Raw genomic sequence first — 17314 nt, 5'->3', positions numbered from 1 at the left:
TAGCGACAATGGCGGAAGTACTGGCGCACTTTGCAAAACGGAGTAAAAATAAACAACACAAGTAGCAAAGGTTGTATAACTGTTTGTCGATTAAATTCATAGTTCCATAGTTCCATAGTTCCATGCGCCATGTAGAAACACTAGTCAGTAGCATTCCTGACCTACGCTCGTCAAACTCTCGGGGCACTCCCGTCCGCTGTCAAATTATTAGCACGAAGATAAGGTATCCTTTAACTCTTTGTAATATGCTTTTCTTAACGGGTAAAACTGGGGGCTATTTAGTGGGCGTTGTTTATAGTTTATGTTAGTCATATTAATTAGTTTAGTGAGAGTCTTTATACGTTTTTAGTATTTACCCGCACGGGTTTCTAATAATATTTCGCACAAGCCCTTGTCCCGGGTTATAGCGAAAACTGCACCTCAGCAAAACGTCACAGGGCGAAAACGGCTACTATTGCCTGGCGAAAACGGCACCTTATTTTTTTTACACCTTGGTCAAATAAATGATAATAAACTTACATAAAACAAGTAAAAAATTAGCCACCTTCTCCAATTTACTCGCCAACTCTAATTGGTAGGCGCAGTTAACTTATTGTGAAAACACTAGGCCTATATGCATTGAAGTTTTAAGTACTTTTCCTCAATTTAAGCTGAAACTGTATTTTAAGAGGCCAAACATGGTGCTGTCAAATCAGAATTATTCATAATGGCTTTTCGATGTGTTGCATGCGACAAGAATGTCAGAAAAAATCAACATGCTGTATCATGTGATAATTGTGACCAGTGGACCCATCGATTCATGTATGTGGAACAGGACTTTCTGTTGCCTGTAAAAAAAAAATTGACGGGAACTGTTGCGCCCCAAAAGGCAGAGGACATTCGACTTCGAGGTACAAATAATAATAAAATAAACTGCATAGTGCTATTGTATGAATTCTCAGAATAACCGCAATGTTGTAACATAACAAATATTTTATTTTAACTTTTATTCTACCATGAATTTGGAATTTACTCGATTCTGATTGGTCAATCAGAGGCTATTAAATCACAATAAACCCCCTCTGATTGAAACAGCTGGTTTGACGGCCGCATCACCGCGGAAGCTAAAATTGATAGATAGTACTATTTTCAGTCATTGTCGGTAGGCACATTTAAATAATTATATCTACAATTACAGGTTACAAAATGCACAGATGCGGTTACTACAATATTCAAAGGATGTGTGGCAATACATTTCGTGCAGAAAAATACGACAGAAATCAACAAAGGGAATGTATTTACGTTTTGAAGACAACAGAGAGCTGGGAATTTTGGCGCTTTTCTATATACGACTGTGACGTCATATCTTTTGCGTCACAATGAGCGATATGACGTCATAATGGTGACGTGCGATGTAGAGCGAAAGCCTTGCAAAGCTTGCTTTGTTTTCTTTAGGGATGCCCACCTCATGTTAGCTTACCAAGTTGCAGTGATTATATACTTTCAATGCCTGTCATATGTTCGTGCGAAGTATTACGGTGTAAACAAACTGCTTGCGTATATATACAGCACCATATTATGTTCGGTGATTCCGCAATTCAGATCGATAACCCACTCAAAACACTGAACTCAACCCATGCCGCTTCACTCAGTATATTTGCTAACACCAAAGAGTTCGCGTTTTATTTAGTCATGGTAGAATGGAGATAAACATACTGTGTTTTCAATGTAGAGCTAGGTTACCTGTAGATTTAACCGCGCTAAATTTAACATTTGAAACCTCACGCTGCGCGTTCAGTTCCAAAATTAATTTAGCGGGGTTAAATCTATAGGTAACCTAGCTCTACGTTGAAAACACAGTATGTTTATCTCCTAATTCATACCTTCTTACCTTCAGACTTCTTACCTCTCTGTGTAAATACATCACATATCATATACATCCAATAACATGTAAATACATCAACATGATCAAATACCATGTAAATAAACCATATATATTACTACAAAAATCGTTCTTATCATTATTAAAAATAGAGGTGCCGTTTTCGCCCGACACATAGTAGCCGTTTTTGCCAAATGCCGGTATCTATTGTTTATAAATGCTGGCACAGTGGCAACTCACTAGCTTTCCTTATCCCAAATGCGGCAGTGCATTTGCAGGAAACGGTGATTTTTAACCACCAACATATCCCAGTATTAGATAGCCGAGAGCCGCGATGGGGTCCTACATGTAACTAGGACCCCATCACGGCTCTCGCCTAAGTAGGATGTATGTTATATTATCGCGGCAGTTAATTTATAATGGATCGTAATGGCGAACGCTTACAGACCTTTTAAATATATCATTCACAAAATGTTTCTTATTCATTGTTCAATTTTTATGACACGTCATTTAGGAGTGATTGATGCCTATTTTCTTTACGAGTTCAGTAAACAATTTAAGTATCTGTCATTAGCAACTCAAGAACGGGCAACTCTATATTATCGCAATATGGATATTCTGTGGTGTGATACGTGTGGATTATATGATTTACATCACTTCCTGTTTTGGATTATGCATAGTTAGTATGCATACGACTTAGGTTGGGTCAAGGGACTTTGTCTAAACAAGAAGGTTCTTTTCTAATTAATTTGGAATGGAGGTAGGTGTAATTCCACCTTAAAAACATTTCAAAAACAATTATTAAAAAAGTTAACATTTACACTTACAAGTAGCCGTGACATACCACTACGAGACCTGTCTTCGATCCTGTATTCGATCAAGCACAGGCATCTATACTAATAGAGGAAATATGGTAAATGTACACGGGCTCGAGGTGCGAGTTGAGAGCTGAATGTCTTAACGTGAAGACTCCCAGATGGGCTTTTGTTGTCGATATTGAAGTACCATTGCCAAGAAATGTCTACACAGGATAATAGTGAAAACACTAAACTTGTTGCACCACATAAGCCTTTGCTTGATAGGTTTACAGGGATATGACACAGTTACCATTTACATATCCATTGTATTTCGTCGGGTACATTTCTGTATCAAAATCACAAACAAAAGCTAGTACAAACTTATTGTTGAATTATTCATTTATGACAAATTGACTGCTTTTCTGTGGTCTTTTTTTCTAAATCACTGATAAAAAAACTCATTCTGTCAACATGGTCAAGTATGAAAAGTCATGTTTGGGCAGGGGCAGTGGGGTAGGCGTGTGGTTGTCACGCTGAAGACATAGAATGAATTCCCCACATCAGTACACCATGTGAATCCATTTCTGGTGTCCTTCGCCTTGATATTTGCTGGAATATTATTAAGAGCTGTGTAAAACCACACTCACTTATTCACATGTTTGGGCAGAAAAGAGTGTTGTTTAATTTTGTATTGCAATATAAGAGGTTCTCATATCAACACATTACTGCCCTAGGAAAGTTTTGTACATTGTATATGAATATTTTAACTGATACTCCATGTTCATGTCTAACAGAGACCATATACCAATCGGTATATGGTCTCTGTGTCTAATAACATGATGGGTTTAGAATATGTCTCTCTGTAATTGGCATATGATTAACGACTGTTTTATGATGGAGGGTTTCATTAGTAAGTATATGTGACATATTTGTTTCAGTGCAGTCAACAAGTCCCCTCAATAAAAGCTTGAAGACTTCAATAACACTTGCATATTTTGAACATCAGAGTTACCTCCCTTGAACCGTGACCAGTGCCACTAGCTGCTATGTTCAAGATGCAACTTACCAGTACAGATGGTGCTGGTCAACCTGCAAGTAATGGTGGACCCCAAGAAGACTGTTATGATGATCTGATCATACAGTCTGATAATGAAGTCACCCCTATGACGGATATCGAGGACAGCTCAGGTGATGAAGTACATGCTGAAGAATACCTGATAATACAAAGGCAGTCTGTACACGATGAAGTCAAGATCAGCCACGACTTCCATCCAAGTAACCCCAGGACAACCATTCAGGTGAAGCATGCAATGCCAGATGGGAACAGAACACTTAGTCCAGTTGTAAACACGGCAGGGAGAAACAGCAACAGTAGAAACAATAAGGAAAAACTGAATGTTTTGAAGAGGAACCTTGAACGCACAAGGAACTCTAGCCCACATGGCGAGTCTGAAAATGATGGTGATGTTGATGGAGTTCATGTTGATGAGGTTGACGACAGGGATGGTGGTGGAGGGGTTGACGACAGTGATGGAAATGCACTCGAGCCAGCCAATTCAGGGTTACTGATAAAAAAGGAAGTGTGTGATTCAGATGAGGAGTGTGGCTCAGTCATACCTCATCATGGCAGTGATGTCACTAAGGTGGTCTCTGCTATGGGTGGTTGCAACAGTGATGTTAGTATAATGACAGAATCTTGTGTCGACATGTCCAGGAATCTGCCATTTCCCACACAAGCTGAAAACCCTGATGAACATTCGGAATCTGATATTGTCCAAGTGAACATGAGTCCTGCAACAGCTAGTGAATCCGTTATTCCTTATTTTAAACCCTTGGAGACAGATTCTCTTAGTTCATACCCTTCTGTAATTGATCCTGGAGTACCACTTCAGGATGAGGCGATTGGAAAAGTCGTGTCGCGACAACAATCCTCTCCCAACCGAACCAAACAACCGAGGAAGAAGAGGTGCAGGAAGACGGTCTTGAAAGAGTGTCCTGTCTGTAAGAAAAGATTCTCTTCCTCGGATCTGGAGCAGCATATAAGGAAGTCACACAAACACGCTTGTGAAATATGCGGTAAAAAGATCAAAGACTTTGTGTTGTTCCAAGGCCATATGAGAGAGCATGCTGGCGAACCTACCCCTTACTGGTGTGATCTTTGTGACAAGCGATTTGACCATTACAGCAGATTGGACAAACACAAGAGGCAGCACAGTCTCCAGGGACGCTGGGAGTGTTCCAAGTGTGGTAAGGTGTTCACCCATGAGGATAAATATTTCTCTCACCTGAAGATCCATGAAGATTCCAACTTGAACAAGTGTGATTTGCTTGGCAAACAACCTGCTTTGCCTGCTAATCTTCTTAAACACTCAGAGGAGAAGCCGATAGAGTGTCCAGTATGTGAGAAACGCTTTAATCTAAGACACGCTCTTGTTTACCACCTGCGCCGCCATACAGCAGCAACAGTGAAATCGGCTGCTTGTGAAATATGTGGCAAAGTGTTTAGTCAAAATAGTACATTAACTGTTCATATGAATATCCACACCGGCAGGAAGCCCCATGTTTGTATATTTTGTGGGAAACGATTTTCCCAGCTGAGCAGCAAAACTAGACATGAAATGACCCACGAGAACCCAAGTAAGAAGTCTCTTGACTCAGCGTGCACAAAGCCTAATTCCTGTGGAGTATGTGGGATGCAATTCTTGACGAAAGGTGGACTTAGGAGACACAGAAGCAAGAAACACCCAGACTATGTTGCCGTTGGAAAGAGGACATACTCATCTCTGGGAAAGACTTTGAAATCCAGTGAACATACTGGGACTGATACCACTGACTCTATTATGGACAAAGAAGCACCTGCAAAATCTGCCGGGAACTCAAAGAAACAGCGTAAAAGGAAGCCACACAGACATGTTTGTGAAATATGCGGTAAAACAGTCAAAGTCTTGGCTCTGTTCCAAGGCCATATGAGGGAGCATGCGGATGAACCAACCCCTTACTGGTGTGATCAATGTGACAAGCGATTTGATCATTTTAAAATGTTGGAAAGTCACAAGAGATGGCACAGTCTCAGAGGACGCTGGGAGTGTTCCAAGTGTGGCAAGGTGTTCACCCAGCATGAAAATTATTTCACTCACTTGAAGTTGCATGTAGATTCCAACTTGAACAAGTGTGAGGTGTGTGGCAGACAATATGCCTCACGTGAATATCTTAGAAAACACATGGTGGTACACTTAGAGGAGAAGCCGATAGAGTGTCCAGTATGTGAGAAACGTTTTAATTTTAGAAGTACTCTAGTTTACCACATGCGCCGCCATACAGCAGCAACTCTGAAATCAGCTACCTGTGAAATATGTGGCAAAGTGTTAAGTCAATATGGTGCATTAGCTGATCATATGAATATCCACACCGGCAGGAAGCCCCATGTTTGTATATATTGTGGGAAACGATTTGCCCAGCTGAGCACAAAAACTGGACATGAATTGACCCACGAGAACCCAAATAAGAAGTCTCTTGATGCAGAGTCTGAAGAACAGAGAACCAAGAACATTTTACAGTCCTTCGATTGTGATCTGTGTCTGGAAAGTTTCACCAGCCACGAACTGCTTAATGGCCACACACAGAAAGTCCATGCAATCATTCCTAAACAGACCCTAACCCCAACATTAGATTCAGGCCCAACAAAGGATTTACCAACATCCAAGCAAAGGTCTGGCCCAACAAAGGATTTACAGAGATCCAAGCAAAGGTCTGGCCCAACAAAGGATTTACAGAGATCCAAGCAAAGGTCTGGCCCAACAAAGGATTTACAGAGATCCAAGCAAAGGTCTGGCCCAACAAAGGATTTACAGAGATCCAAGCAAAGGTCAGACCCAACAAAGGATATACCGACATCCAAGCGAATATCAGGCCCAACAAAGGATTTACAGATGTCCAAAGAAAGGTCAGGCCCAACAAAGGATTTAACGACATCCAAACAAAGGTCCTCCGATAGTAAGGCAAAGAACAATGTTAATAAGAAGAAGTGTAATATTTGCGGGAGATTAGTCGTAGAGCTTCGAAAACACATGAAGTTTCATGGGGAGAAGATGTACGTATGTCGGGTCTGTGGTATGAGGTTCCACATTGCCTGCAACCTCAAGCGCCACATGCGTCTGCACACTGGGGAGATGCCATACAGGTGTAAGATTTGTGGAGAACGATTCTTGAAAGCAGAAGCTCTTAAGCAGCACAAGGCAAGACACGAGGGCAAGGAACTGGAGAAGAGGTTTGAGTGTCCAACCTGCGGGAAGAAGTTCCTCGACAACTATCACATGAGGCGACACAGTGTGGTTCACAAGAGATCGGCAAAAATATTTGACACTGACCCAGCACCTGGAGATTAATAGTCATGTCCACGGGAGATGGCCCAAAGTATGTGACACTTGCCAACTGAATGAAGGACTCTGTGAGGTGGACATGAAATGGCAAAAAATGTGTAACACCAACCTATTGAATAATGGGACACTGTGTTCACAGAGGATGGCCAAATAAAAGGTACCTCTCTGCTGACTGAAGGGACATAGTGTGTTCAGGAGATGGCCCAAAATATATGATGCCGACCTACTGAATGAAGGGGCAGAGTGTGGTCCACAGGAGATGGCCGACAACATGTGACACCAACCTACTGAATGGATAGGCGTAGTCTTGTCCACAAGAGATGGCCAAAAATATATGATGCCGACCTACTGAAAGAAAGGGTATAGTGTGGTCCACATGAGATGGTCAAAACTATGTGACACCGACCTACTGAAAGAAGGGTATAGTGTGGTCCACAGGAGATGGCCAAAACTATGTGACACTGACTACTGAAAGAAAGGGTATAGTGTGGTCCACAGGAGATGGCGAAACTATGTGACACCGACTACTGAAAGAAAGGGTATAGTGAGGTCCACAGGAGATGGCGAAACTATGTGACACCAACCTACTGAAAGAAGGGTATAGTGTGGTCCACATGAGATGGTCAAAACTATGTGACACCGACCTATTGAATGAAGGGTATAGTGTGGTCCACAAGAGATGGCCAAAACTATGTGACACCGACCTACTGAAAGAAGGGTATAGTGTGGTCCACAGGAGATGGCGAAACTATGTGACACCGACCTACTGATAGAAGGGTATAGTGTGGTCCACAGAGATGGTCAAAACTATGTGACACCGACCTACTGAAAGAAGGGTATAGTGTGGTCCACAGAGATGGTCAAAACTATGTGACACCGACCTACTGAAAGAAAGGGTATAGTGTGGTCCACAGGAGATGGCCAAAACTATGTGACACCGACCTACTGAAAGAAAGGGTATAGTGTGGTCCACAGGAGATGGCGAAACTATGTGACACTGACCTATTGAAAGAAAGGGTATAGTGTGGTCCACAGGAGATGGCGAAAGTATGTGACACCAATGTACTGAATGAAGGGACATTGTGTGGTCCACAGGAGATTGCCAAAAATACATGACACTGACCTCATGATTGAAGGGTATTGTGTGGTCCACACAAGAGGGCCAAAAATACATGACACTGACCTCATGATTGAAGGGGCATCGTGTTGTCTATTACTGTGTGAGAGTCACCCTGATGTTCCAGGATCTATCATTGCCGTGACATAATGTCCCGAAGATAAATATTTATCGATGATTTTGTCAATGTATATATCCAAGTTGTGTGGTTCTATATATATTATCTTTATTATTTATCAGTTTTAATTAATGTTTTTCCTATGCAGTCCTCTCTTTTACACTGTTATACACTTTACAGAACTGTTTTGATGGTAATATATTGAATATGTTATGTTTTTATCCATTTAATACTCAGTAAACCTTTTACAATGTTGTCAGTATTTTAAAGAGTTGAACAAATGGTAATACATTATATATATATCAAATGTTTGTTTTATCAATATGATATGCAGTGACGCCTGGAAATCACAACAAACTAGATACATGGTTTAAGACGATATCACTATGAAGCTTTCGTTTGTCGGAGCGTTTGCCTCACATGCTGATGTGGATGAGAGTTGTCATGCATCTGAGTAAGGGTGAAGGGGGACATGAATCTGTCTTCTGTCTCTCTGAGGGCGGTCGGGTAGCCTAGTGGCTAAAAAGCGTTCGCTCGTCATGCCGAAGACCCGGGTTCGATTCCCGAAATGGGTACAATGCGTGAAGCCCATTTCTGGTGTACCCCGCCGTGATATTGCTGGAATATTGCTAAAAGCGGCGTAACACCATACTCACTCACTCACTCACTCACTCACTCACTCACTCACTCACTCACTCACTCACTCACTCACTCACTCACTCACTCACTCACTCACTCACTTCTGTCTCTCTGCATATTATCATATCTGGAGAAGTGTCCCCCATATTCTGAACCTGATGTTGACTCCATGTTGACTTGGGTCACACTGGGTCTCAGTAAGAAGTATCTGCTGTTAATGGTGGTGCAGTTTCATGGTTTCCAGTGGCCTTATTTCAATGTTATCTGTGCTGGTGGTGGGAGAAGAACAGTTTTCTTGTGTCTTAACATGGCATCTATTTTCGAAAATAATTTCCACTCGCAGAATATGGAACCTTCTTCTCCATGATGAAGAAGGTATGAGAAATGATATCTGCCCAAGATCACCTAACAGAATGCAGAGGGATATATGCTTTATTGACATCTACAATGTAACTTTTGAAAATGGTGTGTATTGGTTAACCATGATGTTCCATGTGAAATACCATGATATAACCTAACTGATCGATTGAAATGGAATTATCGTATTTGAAATGGAAATTTCAATACGATACAAATTTGTTATCAACAGCTCGTGTTGACACAAGGTCTGCTCAAGTTCACCAGTTGCTGGCTATACCTACCCAGTCACCCATTCAATAAGACAGAATGGCATCTTATCGGTTTCCTGCCTACGAAAGACGTTTCTTATCTGGATCGGATGACAAATTGAAATACAGACACTCACCTAAGGAAACAAAGTTTATTTTTCCAGACCCCTTATAGTACATAACTGTACCACCAAGAAGCACAAACACGAGAGAATAATCAGTCTCGAATAGCAGCAAAAACAGATTCATTAGGCCTAACAGGCACAAATAGATGCAATTTATATGAATGGATCACTGAAAAAGCAGTGTCTGCAACAAGGGTAAATAAGCCTATTTTACACTTTGGCCATTGTTGACAAAAATGTTGAGAAAATAAAATATGTTGATCTCAGAAACTGAAAAACTATGGCAATACTTCATACAGCAATCCCTCGCTACAACGCTAAGTGATGATACAAATAATTGATGAGCGTTATAGATGATCAGCGGTTTAACGAAGGTCGAGGCGTAGGTGGTAGGTGGCCAGAAAAACAGTATACATGCTCTGAGTTTCAAAAAAGATTAGAATAGAAGTTATGATTCATAATGTAAAAAAAGATATTGAGTAATAATATGCGCTTTCAAAAATACCATATCGTATCCCTTCAGCGAATTCAGGTGAATAAACAGGTATAACAAACTTGGTCACTAAAAGTATGAAATTTGATATAAAACATCACTAGACACGATGATTTACCATTTCAAATGTATTTCCTGCTCTCCAAGGCATTGTTTTCAATGTACATTTACATATTCGTCACGATGGCAATGTCTAACATGTCCGCCAAGTCCTAGATTCAGCACACTGCTCGTCATGATGGCAATGTCTAACACGTCTACCAAGGCCTAGATTCAGTACACTGCTCGCCATGATGGCAATATCTAACACGTCCACCAAGTCCTAGAATGTCAAACACGTCCGCCAAGTCTTATTATATATTTTCAGTACACGGCCTGTCATGATGGCAATGTCTAACACGTCCACCAAGTCCTAGAATGTCAAACACGTCCGCCAAGTCCTATTATATATTCAGTACACTGCTCGTCATGATGGCAATATCTAACACATCCACCAAGTCCTAGAATGTCAAACACGTCCGCCAAGTCCTATTATATATTCAGTACACTGCTCGTCATCATGGCAATGTCTAACACGTCCTCAAAGTCCTATATTCAGTACACTGCTCGTCATCATGGCAATGTCTAACACGTCCTCAAAGTCCTAGAACGTCAAACACGTCCGCCAAGTCCTATATTCAGTACACTGCTCGTCATGATGGCAATGTCTAACACGTCCGCCAAGTCTTGGAACGTCAAACACGTCCGCCAAGTCCTATATTCAGTACACTGCTCGTCATGATGACAATGTCTAACACGTCCACCTAGTCCTATATTCAGTGCACTGCTCGTCATGATGGCAATGTCTAACACGTCCACCAAGTCCTAGAATGTCAAACACGTCCGCCAAGTCCTATTATATATTCAGTACACTGCTCGTCATGATGGCAATGTCTAACACGTCCGCCAAGTCCTAGAACGTCAAACACGTCCACCAAGTCCTATATTCAGTACACTGCTCGTCATGATGGCAATGTCTAACACGTCCACCAAGTCCTATATTCAGTACACTGCTCGTTATGATGGCAATGTCTAACACGTCCGCCAAGTCCTATATTCAGTACACTGCTCGTCATGATGGCAATGTCTAACACGTCCACCAGGTCCTATATTCAGTACATTGCTCGTCATGATGGCAATGTCTAACACGTCTGCCAACTGCAAGATTCAATGGATTGCATGGTAATGTTTGTATGTTATAATAGAGTATGTACGGTAAATGGGCACCGTTATTATACAAAGGCTACAATATTTACTGGAGAAGTAACGGTGAAGACAAGCATTAGTTTACAGATATATTGAGTAATTATAACATTTTAATAGGGTATGTACGGTCCAATATGTCTAGGTGTCGGATTTGTCTGCTGCCAAGGGAATATGTTTTAACTCTTGACCATGGTTCACGACAGGGGAAGGGGCTGATAAGATGGTGATCTCAGTGCTGCCGACACCAGTGAAGATCCGGGGTAGAACAGGTCTTCAGCAACCCATGCTTGACATAAAAAGGTGACTAACGGGATCGGGTGGTCGAGATCGCTGAATTGGTTGATCCATGTCATCGTGGATCGATGATCATATCAATCATTGGATTGTCTGGTCTAAACTCGATTATTTATAGACCGCCATCATATAGCTGGGAAACTGAAGAGTGCGGCATAAAATAAGAAATAAAGAAACAGTATTTGAACAAAGTTGATTTTAATATTATTTTGGAAGATCGTTAAACATGTGTCTGTTTTGGAGGGAATACTTATGGAGTCTTGACCAAGAAAAGAAAGGGTGTGTCGACATGGATGCACCAATATGCATGCTTTGTCTATAATTACGAGGGGCGGTCGGGTAGCCTAGTGGTTAAAGCGTTCGCTCGTCACGCCGAAGACCCGGGTTCGATTCCCGACATGGGTACAATGTGTGAAGCCCATTTCTGGTGTCCCCCGCCATGATATTGCTGGAATATTGCTAAAAGCGGCGTAAAACCATACTCACTCACTCATTATAATTACGTAATTTAAGGTTTACGTAAATGCGTTTGCTGAGGGAATGTGTTCGACTAGTACCGTGAAAAATGAGCTATGTTGTGCCTAGCGACTTGCAAATATGAGGATTTCCTTTGGTAAGGATATTTGTGAAAATTATGAAAAAAGAGGCGATCGTTAAATCTCAAACATCATCATCATCATCATCATGAGTGAGTGAGTTGGGTGCAACGCCGCTTTTAACAGTATTCCAGTTATATCACGGCGTGTCAGCTTAATGTGGGAGAAAAGCCCGAAGTGATGCAGGTGTCGGACGTTTACCACTTCGGTGAAAACCACGAGCACGGGTATGGTGCTGACAAACCTAGAAACATAATCGGGGCTAACCGGGATTCGAACCCACAATCATAGGTTTCTGGCGTGCTCAAGGGACGCAACTCCGCACAGCGAAGTTTTTACACAATCAGATGCCTATGTTGAGAAGGTAGATAAAGGTATGGTGGTTTACTGGATGCACAGATACCGAGGTTATTTGTAATGTTAGAGCACTTGTTACCGTATTTCCTCGATTAAATGACGGATAGTTATCATGCACTGTATTCTCCCCGTAAGTTTCTTTGCGATTTAACGCCTGGAATAAAGAGTGTGTGAAAGAAATACCAGTATATCCCCATAATTGTAATCGAGGAAATACGGTATATAAATTTACATTTATAAATTTTCCTCTTAAATCTTGTACCAATTTAAATGCGGGAATCACGCACGCACGAATACGGTGTTAGCGTTGGGCGTCTGAGCGTTGAGTTGAGTTGATTGGTTCAACTGTGTCATATGGCCCTGTGACGCAGGGGTAGCAGTATGCAGATGGCTGTTTCAGTGAATGCTCGTTCCACCCGTGACGAACAGGTCTGGTTGCTTTTGTTTGTTTGATGTTTAACGCCGCACTCAGCAATATTCCAGCTATATGACGTCGGTCTGTAAATAATCGAATCTGGACCAGACAATCCAGTGATTGACATCATGAGCATCGATCCACGGAATTGGGATCGATGACCTGCATCAACCAAGTCAGCGAGCCTTAACAGCCGATCCCGTTAGTCGCCTTTTACGACAAGTATAGTCGCCTTTTACGGCAAGCATGGGTTGCTGAAGACCTATTCTATACCCGTAATCTTCACGGGTCAGGTCTGGTTGTTGATGAAGTATAGTGATAGCTAAATAGACAGATTTTTTTATTGATGCACCGATTGTCTTTAAATGTAATATTCAGTAATGTATGACTGTTTAATAATCTCATACCAACTTTGACTGGAGTAGGTCCGATAGTTTTTCAGATATTGTAGTAAATGTCGGTACCTTAAATTACCTTCCAGACTATACACGAGAAGCTCAGATTGCTAACCCGGATGTGATATAACTGGAATACTGTTAAAAGCGGCGTGAAACCATTCTCACTCACTCACTCACTCACTCACCGTTTTAGGTAGGATTATTGTAAAATGTAGGAACGAGATAACAGCGCTCAGAAAGAAAACGTAGTTCTCTTATTATTAGAGATGGGGCGGTCGGGTAGCCAAGTGGTTAAAGCGTTCGCTCGTCACGCCGAGGACCCGGGATCGATTCCCCACATGCATGGGTACAATGTATGAAGCCCATTTCTTGTGTCCCCCGCCGTGATATTGCTGGAATATTGCTAAAAGCGGCGTAAAACCATACTCACTTTCTCACTTACTATTATTAGAGGTACGTACCCAGGTCTTTGCAAACAAAGGCGCCCCAGCACCCATTCAACGGGTTTGTTTAGAATTAATAAATTCCCATTGTTAGATCTATTTTTTATCGGCGCTTTCAACAATCCAATATATTTAATTTATATATTGTTTGCTTTTGTTCAATATATGTTAGCACTACTAGATTAATTCTAACCGAGACCGATATACCGATATACCGATATATGATCTCTGATTCTAAGCATGTCAGTTCTGAGCGGAATCTCATCACATTTTCGATCCAGGATTTACAGTTGCGCGAGTGACCCAGTACAGCGATAGCTTCGCTAACACGTGCTGCCTCCACTGTTAGACAGCAGTTGCACGCTGTGATAGGAGTTCAAACCTGCCTGGTCAGCGCGCAAGGAAAGCGGCGCATTACTTCAAAACCAGAACCAGTTTAAGTGAAAATGCGGTGAGAGGTTCAAAGTGGCTGGTTATCGTCGTTGCTTTCAGAGGTACGTATTTATTTGTTCATACATTTATTGGTAAGCATGCAAGAATACACAGATAAGATGCGCATTTTATGTCCATGATGTTAGACAATGGCGATAACCGGTAGATCAGTAACCAGCTCACAAGGGTTTTGATTCCCACTCTTCGCGGTATAAACGAAATGTGCTCAAACTTTCCCCCGGACTGAAACAAGCGCATTTGCTCATACTATGAGTCATAGCCCCCCAAAAGCCTTGCAGTAAACTGTAATTTTGTGCCAACTGTAATTTCCGAATATTTCAGAAATAACACAAAGAAAGTGACAATGAAGGGTCGATAACAGTAGATCCTGTACGTCAACCTTTTGTTCGGAGCTCCGGGCTGTAAACAAGGAAGTAGTGCTTTTAAACCGCTTCGTTAACTTGATGCATGAGTTAATGTCGACAGAAGGCCAAGACGGCTATCCCGAATTTCTACTCCGAATATACATGGTCCAACTGGTAATATGTAAGTTAAAAAAATACACTGTTCTAATTTTTCAAATAGAAAAACTATAAATTTGAACATAGTTTAAGGACTGGTAATTTATTTTAGGGAGGGGTGTCTTGAAAATATGTTTCATATAAAATGGTTGGTTGGTTAGTTGGTTTGTTGTTTAATGCCGCACTAAGCAATATTCCAGCTATATGTCGGCGGTCTGTAAATAATCAAGTCTGGACCAGACAATCCAGTGATTGATATCATGATCATTGATCCACACAATTGGGATCGATAACATGCATCAACCAAGTCAGCGAGTCTGACCAACCGATCCCGTTACGCCAAGCATAGTCACCTGTTACGGCAAGCATGGGTTGCTGAAGACCTATTTTACCCCAGATCTTCCTGGACCTCATATAAAATGGGCGGAAATGTGAGAGAGTCAGTCCTAAAGTACTCACGGAAATGAAAAAAACCTGTTTTTTCGACCTCAGATCTTAAATAAATGCAGTTAATGTACAAAATATGTAAATATTCAAACAACTAAATTAGTACTAATTGGGCCGTGGCACAAATACAGCGTATCAAATGTTTTTATGCCTTTTTACATGTAAAAGTGTGTTAAACTGTGAATAAAACGGACTATTGTGAAACAGGGCATAACCAGGTGTAAGTAGATCAAGGTGACCTATGACACCTTGACGACAGGTGAGAACAGGTGCATAATGCCTATAGTCAGTTTCTGCTATGTCAATTTGGACTTAGTTTTATTTTTGAATGTTGAAAGTGCCGACAAATTACCTCCTGTAAAGTACATTTTGTATTGTTCACTGAGATCAAACTAACAAATACAGACTAGTACTTTTCGAGTTGTTTTGTTATTTCGTATTTACAGCTATGTAACACTTTGTGTCAATTTTTAAATTGAGAAAAACAGGGTTTTTTTCATTTCCGTGAATACTGTAAGATCAATCTAATCCCACATCCCCCACCCTCCCTCCCCGCCATAATAAAAAACTAGTCCAACTGTTATCTTAATCGCTCACACCCTCCCACCCCCCATAATAAATGACTATAAATGGTCCCTAGCGTGGTGTTACTACCCGTAAACCATGTATGTTTACATCGACTGGTCCCTAGCGTGGTGTTATTACCCATAAACCATGTATGTTTACATCGACTGGTCCCTAGCGTGGTGTTATTACCCGTAACGCATGTATGTTTACATCGACTGGTCCCTAACGGGTGTTATTAACGGTAAACCATGTATGTTTACATTGACTGGTCCCTAGCGTGGGGTTATTAACCATAAACCATGTATGTTTACATTGACTGATCACTAGCGGTGTGTTATTACCCGTAAAGCATGTATGTTTACATCGACTGCTCCCTAGCGTAGGGTTATTAACCGTAAACCATGTATGTTTACATCGACTGGTCCCTAGCGTAGGGTTATTAACCGTAAACCATGTATGTTTACATCGCGGGTCCCTAGCGTGGTGTTATTACCAGTAAACCATGTATGTTAACATCGACTGCTCCCTAGCGTGGTGTTATTACCCGTAACGCATGTATGTTTACATTGACTGCTCCCTAGCATGGTGTTATTACCCGTAAAGCATGTATGTTTAAGCATCAAGTCTGCCAGCAACTTTTTTAAAGCTTGAGCTACAATACTGTGGTACAATATTGTTTTTTATTTAAGAAAGTTCATTTCATGAATAGGGGTTATATTTGATATTCTCTGTACTTTTTCTCCCAATTCAGATTGCCATATCTCCCACTTTTTAATGCGAACGTTTAGCTATTGTGTTGCCCAGCTACATCTTAGGGGAACAACTAGCTACCCTCTCAAACATGACATCGTTTAATTGACAACGTCATGAATTTGCAGGCATATGTTTCAATCTCCAGAAATGATGTCATAGTAGAACATGTTTTATCATGAAATAAACCATGCCTCGTTTTTCATTGTCTTTGCGATTTATGTCATAGCTATCTAATATTATACAATACATCTACCTTCATGGCTCTGAATTATGTCATTACAGGTGCTTGACAATATGAGATGAAGATGAGTGACTGACACACCTTCCTCCACCCTTGGTTCAGAAGCTAGAATCTATCTGAAGTCAAAACAGCACGCAAAGGGTCGAAAACAAGACCTCGACCTGTCTCATGTAGTGTGAAACAGGATGTGATTTCTTTGACAAGTCCAGTCATAGTGATTCGTTAAGAATATTCCGAGGTATATTCAGATCTGTGTCAAGTTTTGCCAATCTGTTGTCAACAGGGCAGAAGTTTAAACCAAAGCTAACTCCACAACCAACAAAGAAGTCCAGTTGACGTCAACCCTGGCTTCGTCTACACAGTGAAAGGCCTCAGTGATATGCTGCAGTGTATCAGCAGTGGTGAACCTTCCAAGGATCGCAGTAATTCATTAAAAACACTTTCAATTCTTACCACAAATACAGAGAT

General features: G+C 41.2%; 1 protein-coding gene across 2 annotated transcripts; it reads left to right on the top strand.

Annotated features, from left to right (window-relative positions):
* On the top strand, window positions 1–8419 carry LOC139457714 (zinc finger protein 728-like). Of its 2 annotated transcripts, XR_011652622.1 has the most exons (3): window positions 1–70; window positions 3597–7407; window positions 7587–7603. XR_011652622.1 is itself a non-coding variant. In XM_071239068.1 (2 exons), the coding sequence occupies exon 2, from the start codon at window positions 3705–3707 to the stop codon at window positions 7041–7043; it is 3339 nt and encodes a 1112-aa protein (XP_071095169.1). In that variant the 5' UTR covers window positions 1–70; window positions 3597–3704; the 3' UTR covers window positions 7044–8419. The 2 variants fall into 2 exon arrangements, 1 of the variants encoding a protein (XP_071095169.1); XM_071239068.1 differs by having other exon boundaries at window positions 3597–8419.
* Window positions 8420–17314: the final 8895 nt, after the last annotated feature.

The sequence above is a fragment of the Haliotis cracherodii genome, unplaced genomic scaffold (genome assembly GCF_022045235.1).
Source record: "Haliotis cracherodii isolate W230 unplaced genomic scaffold, xgHalCrac1.p SCAF_12, whole genome shotgun sequence".
NCBI classification, from domain to species: Eukaryota; Metazoa; Mollusca; class Gastropoda; order Lepetellida; family Haliotidae; genus Haliotis; species Haliotis cracherodii.
This window is presented reverse-complemented; position numbering and strand designations above follow the sequence as displayed.

Excerpts from the sequence above, each read along its gene's own strand:
- LOC139457714 (XM_071239068.1), top strand. The coding sequence starts at position 3,705 with ATGTTCAAGATGCAACTTACCAGTACAGATGGTGCTGGTCAACCTGCA.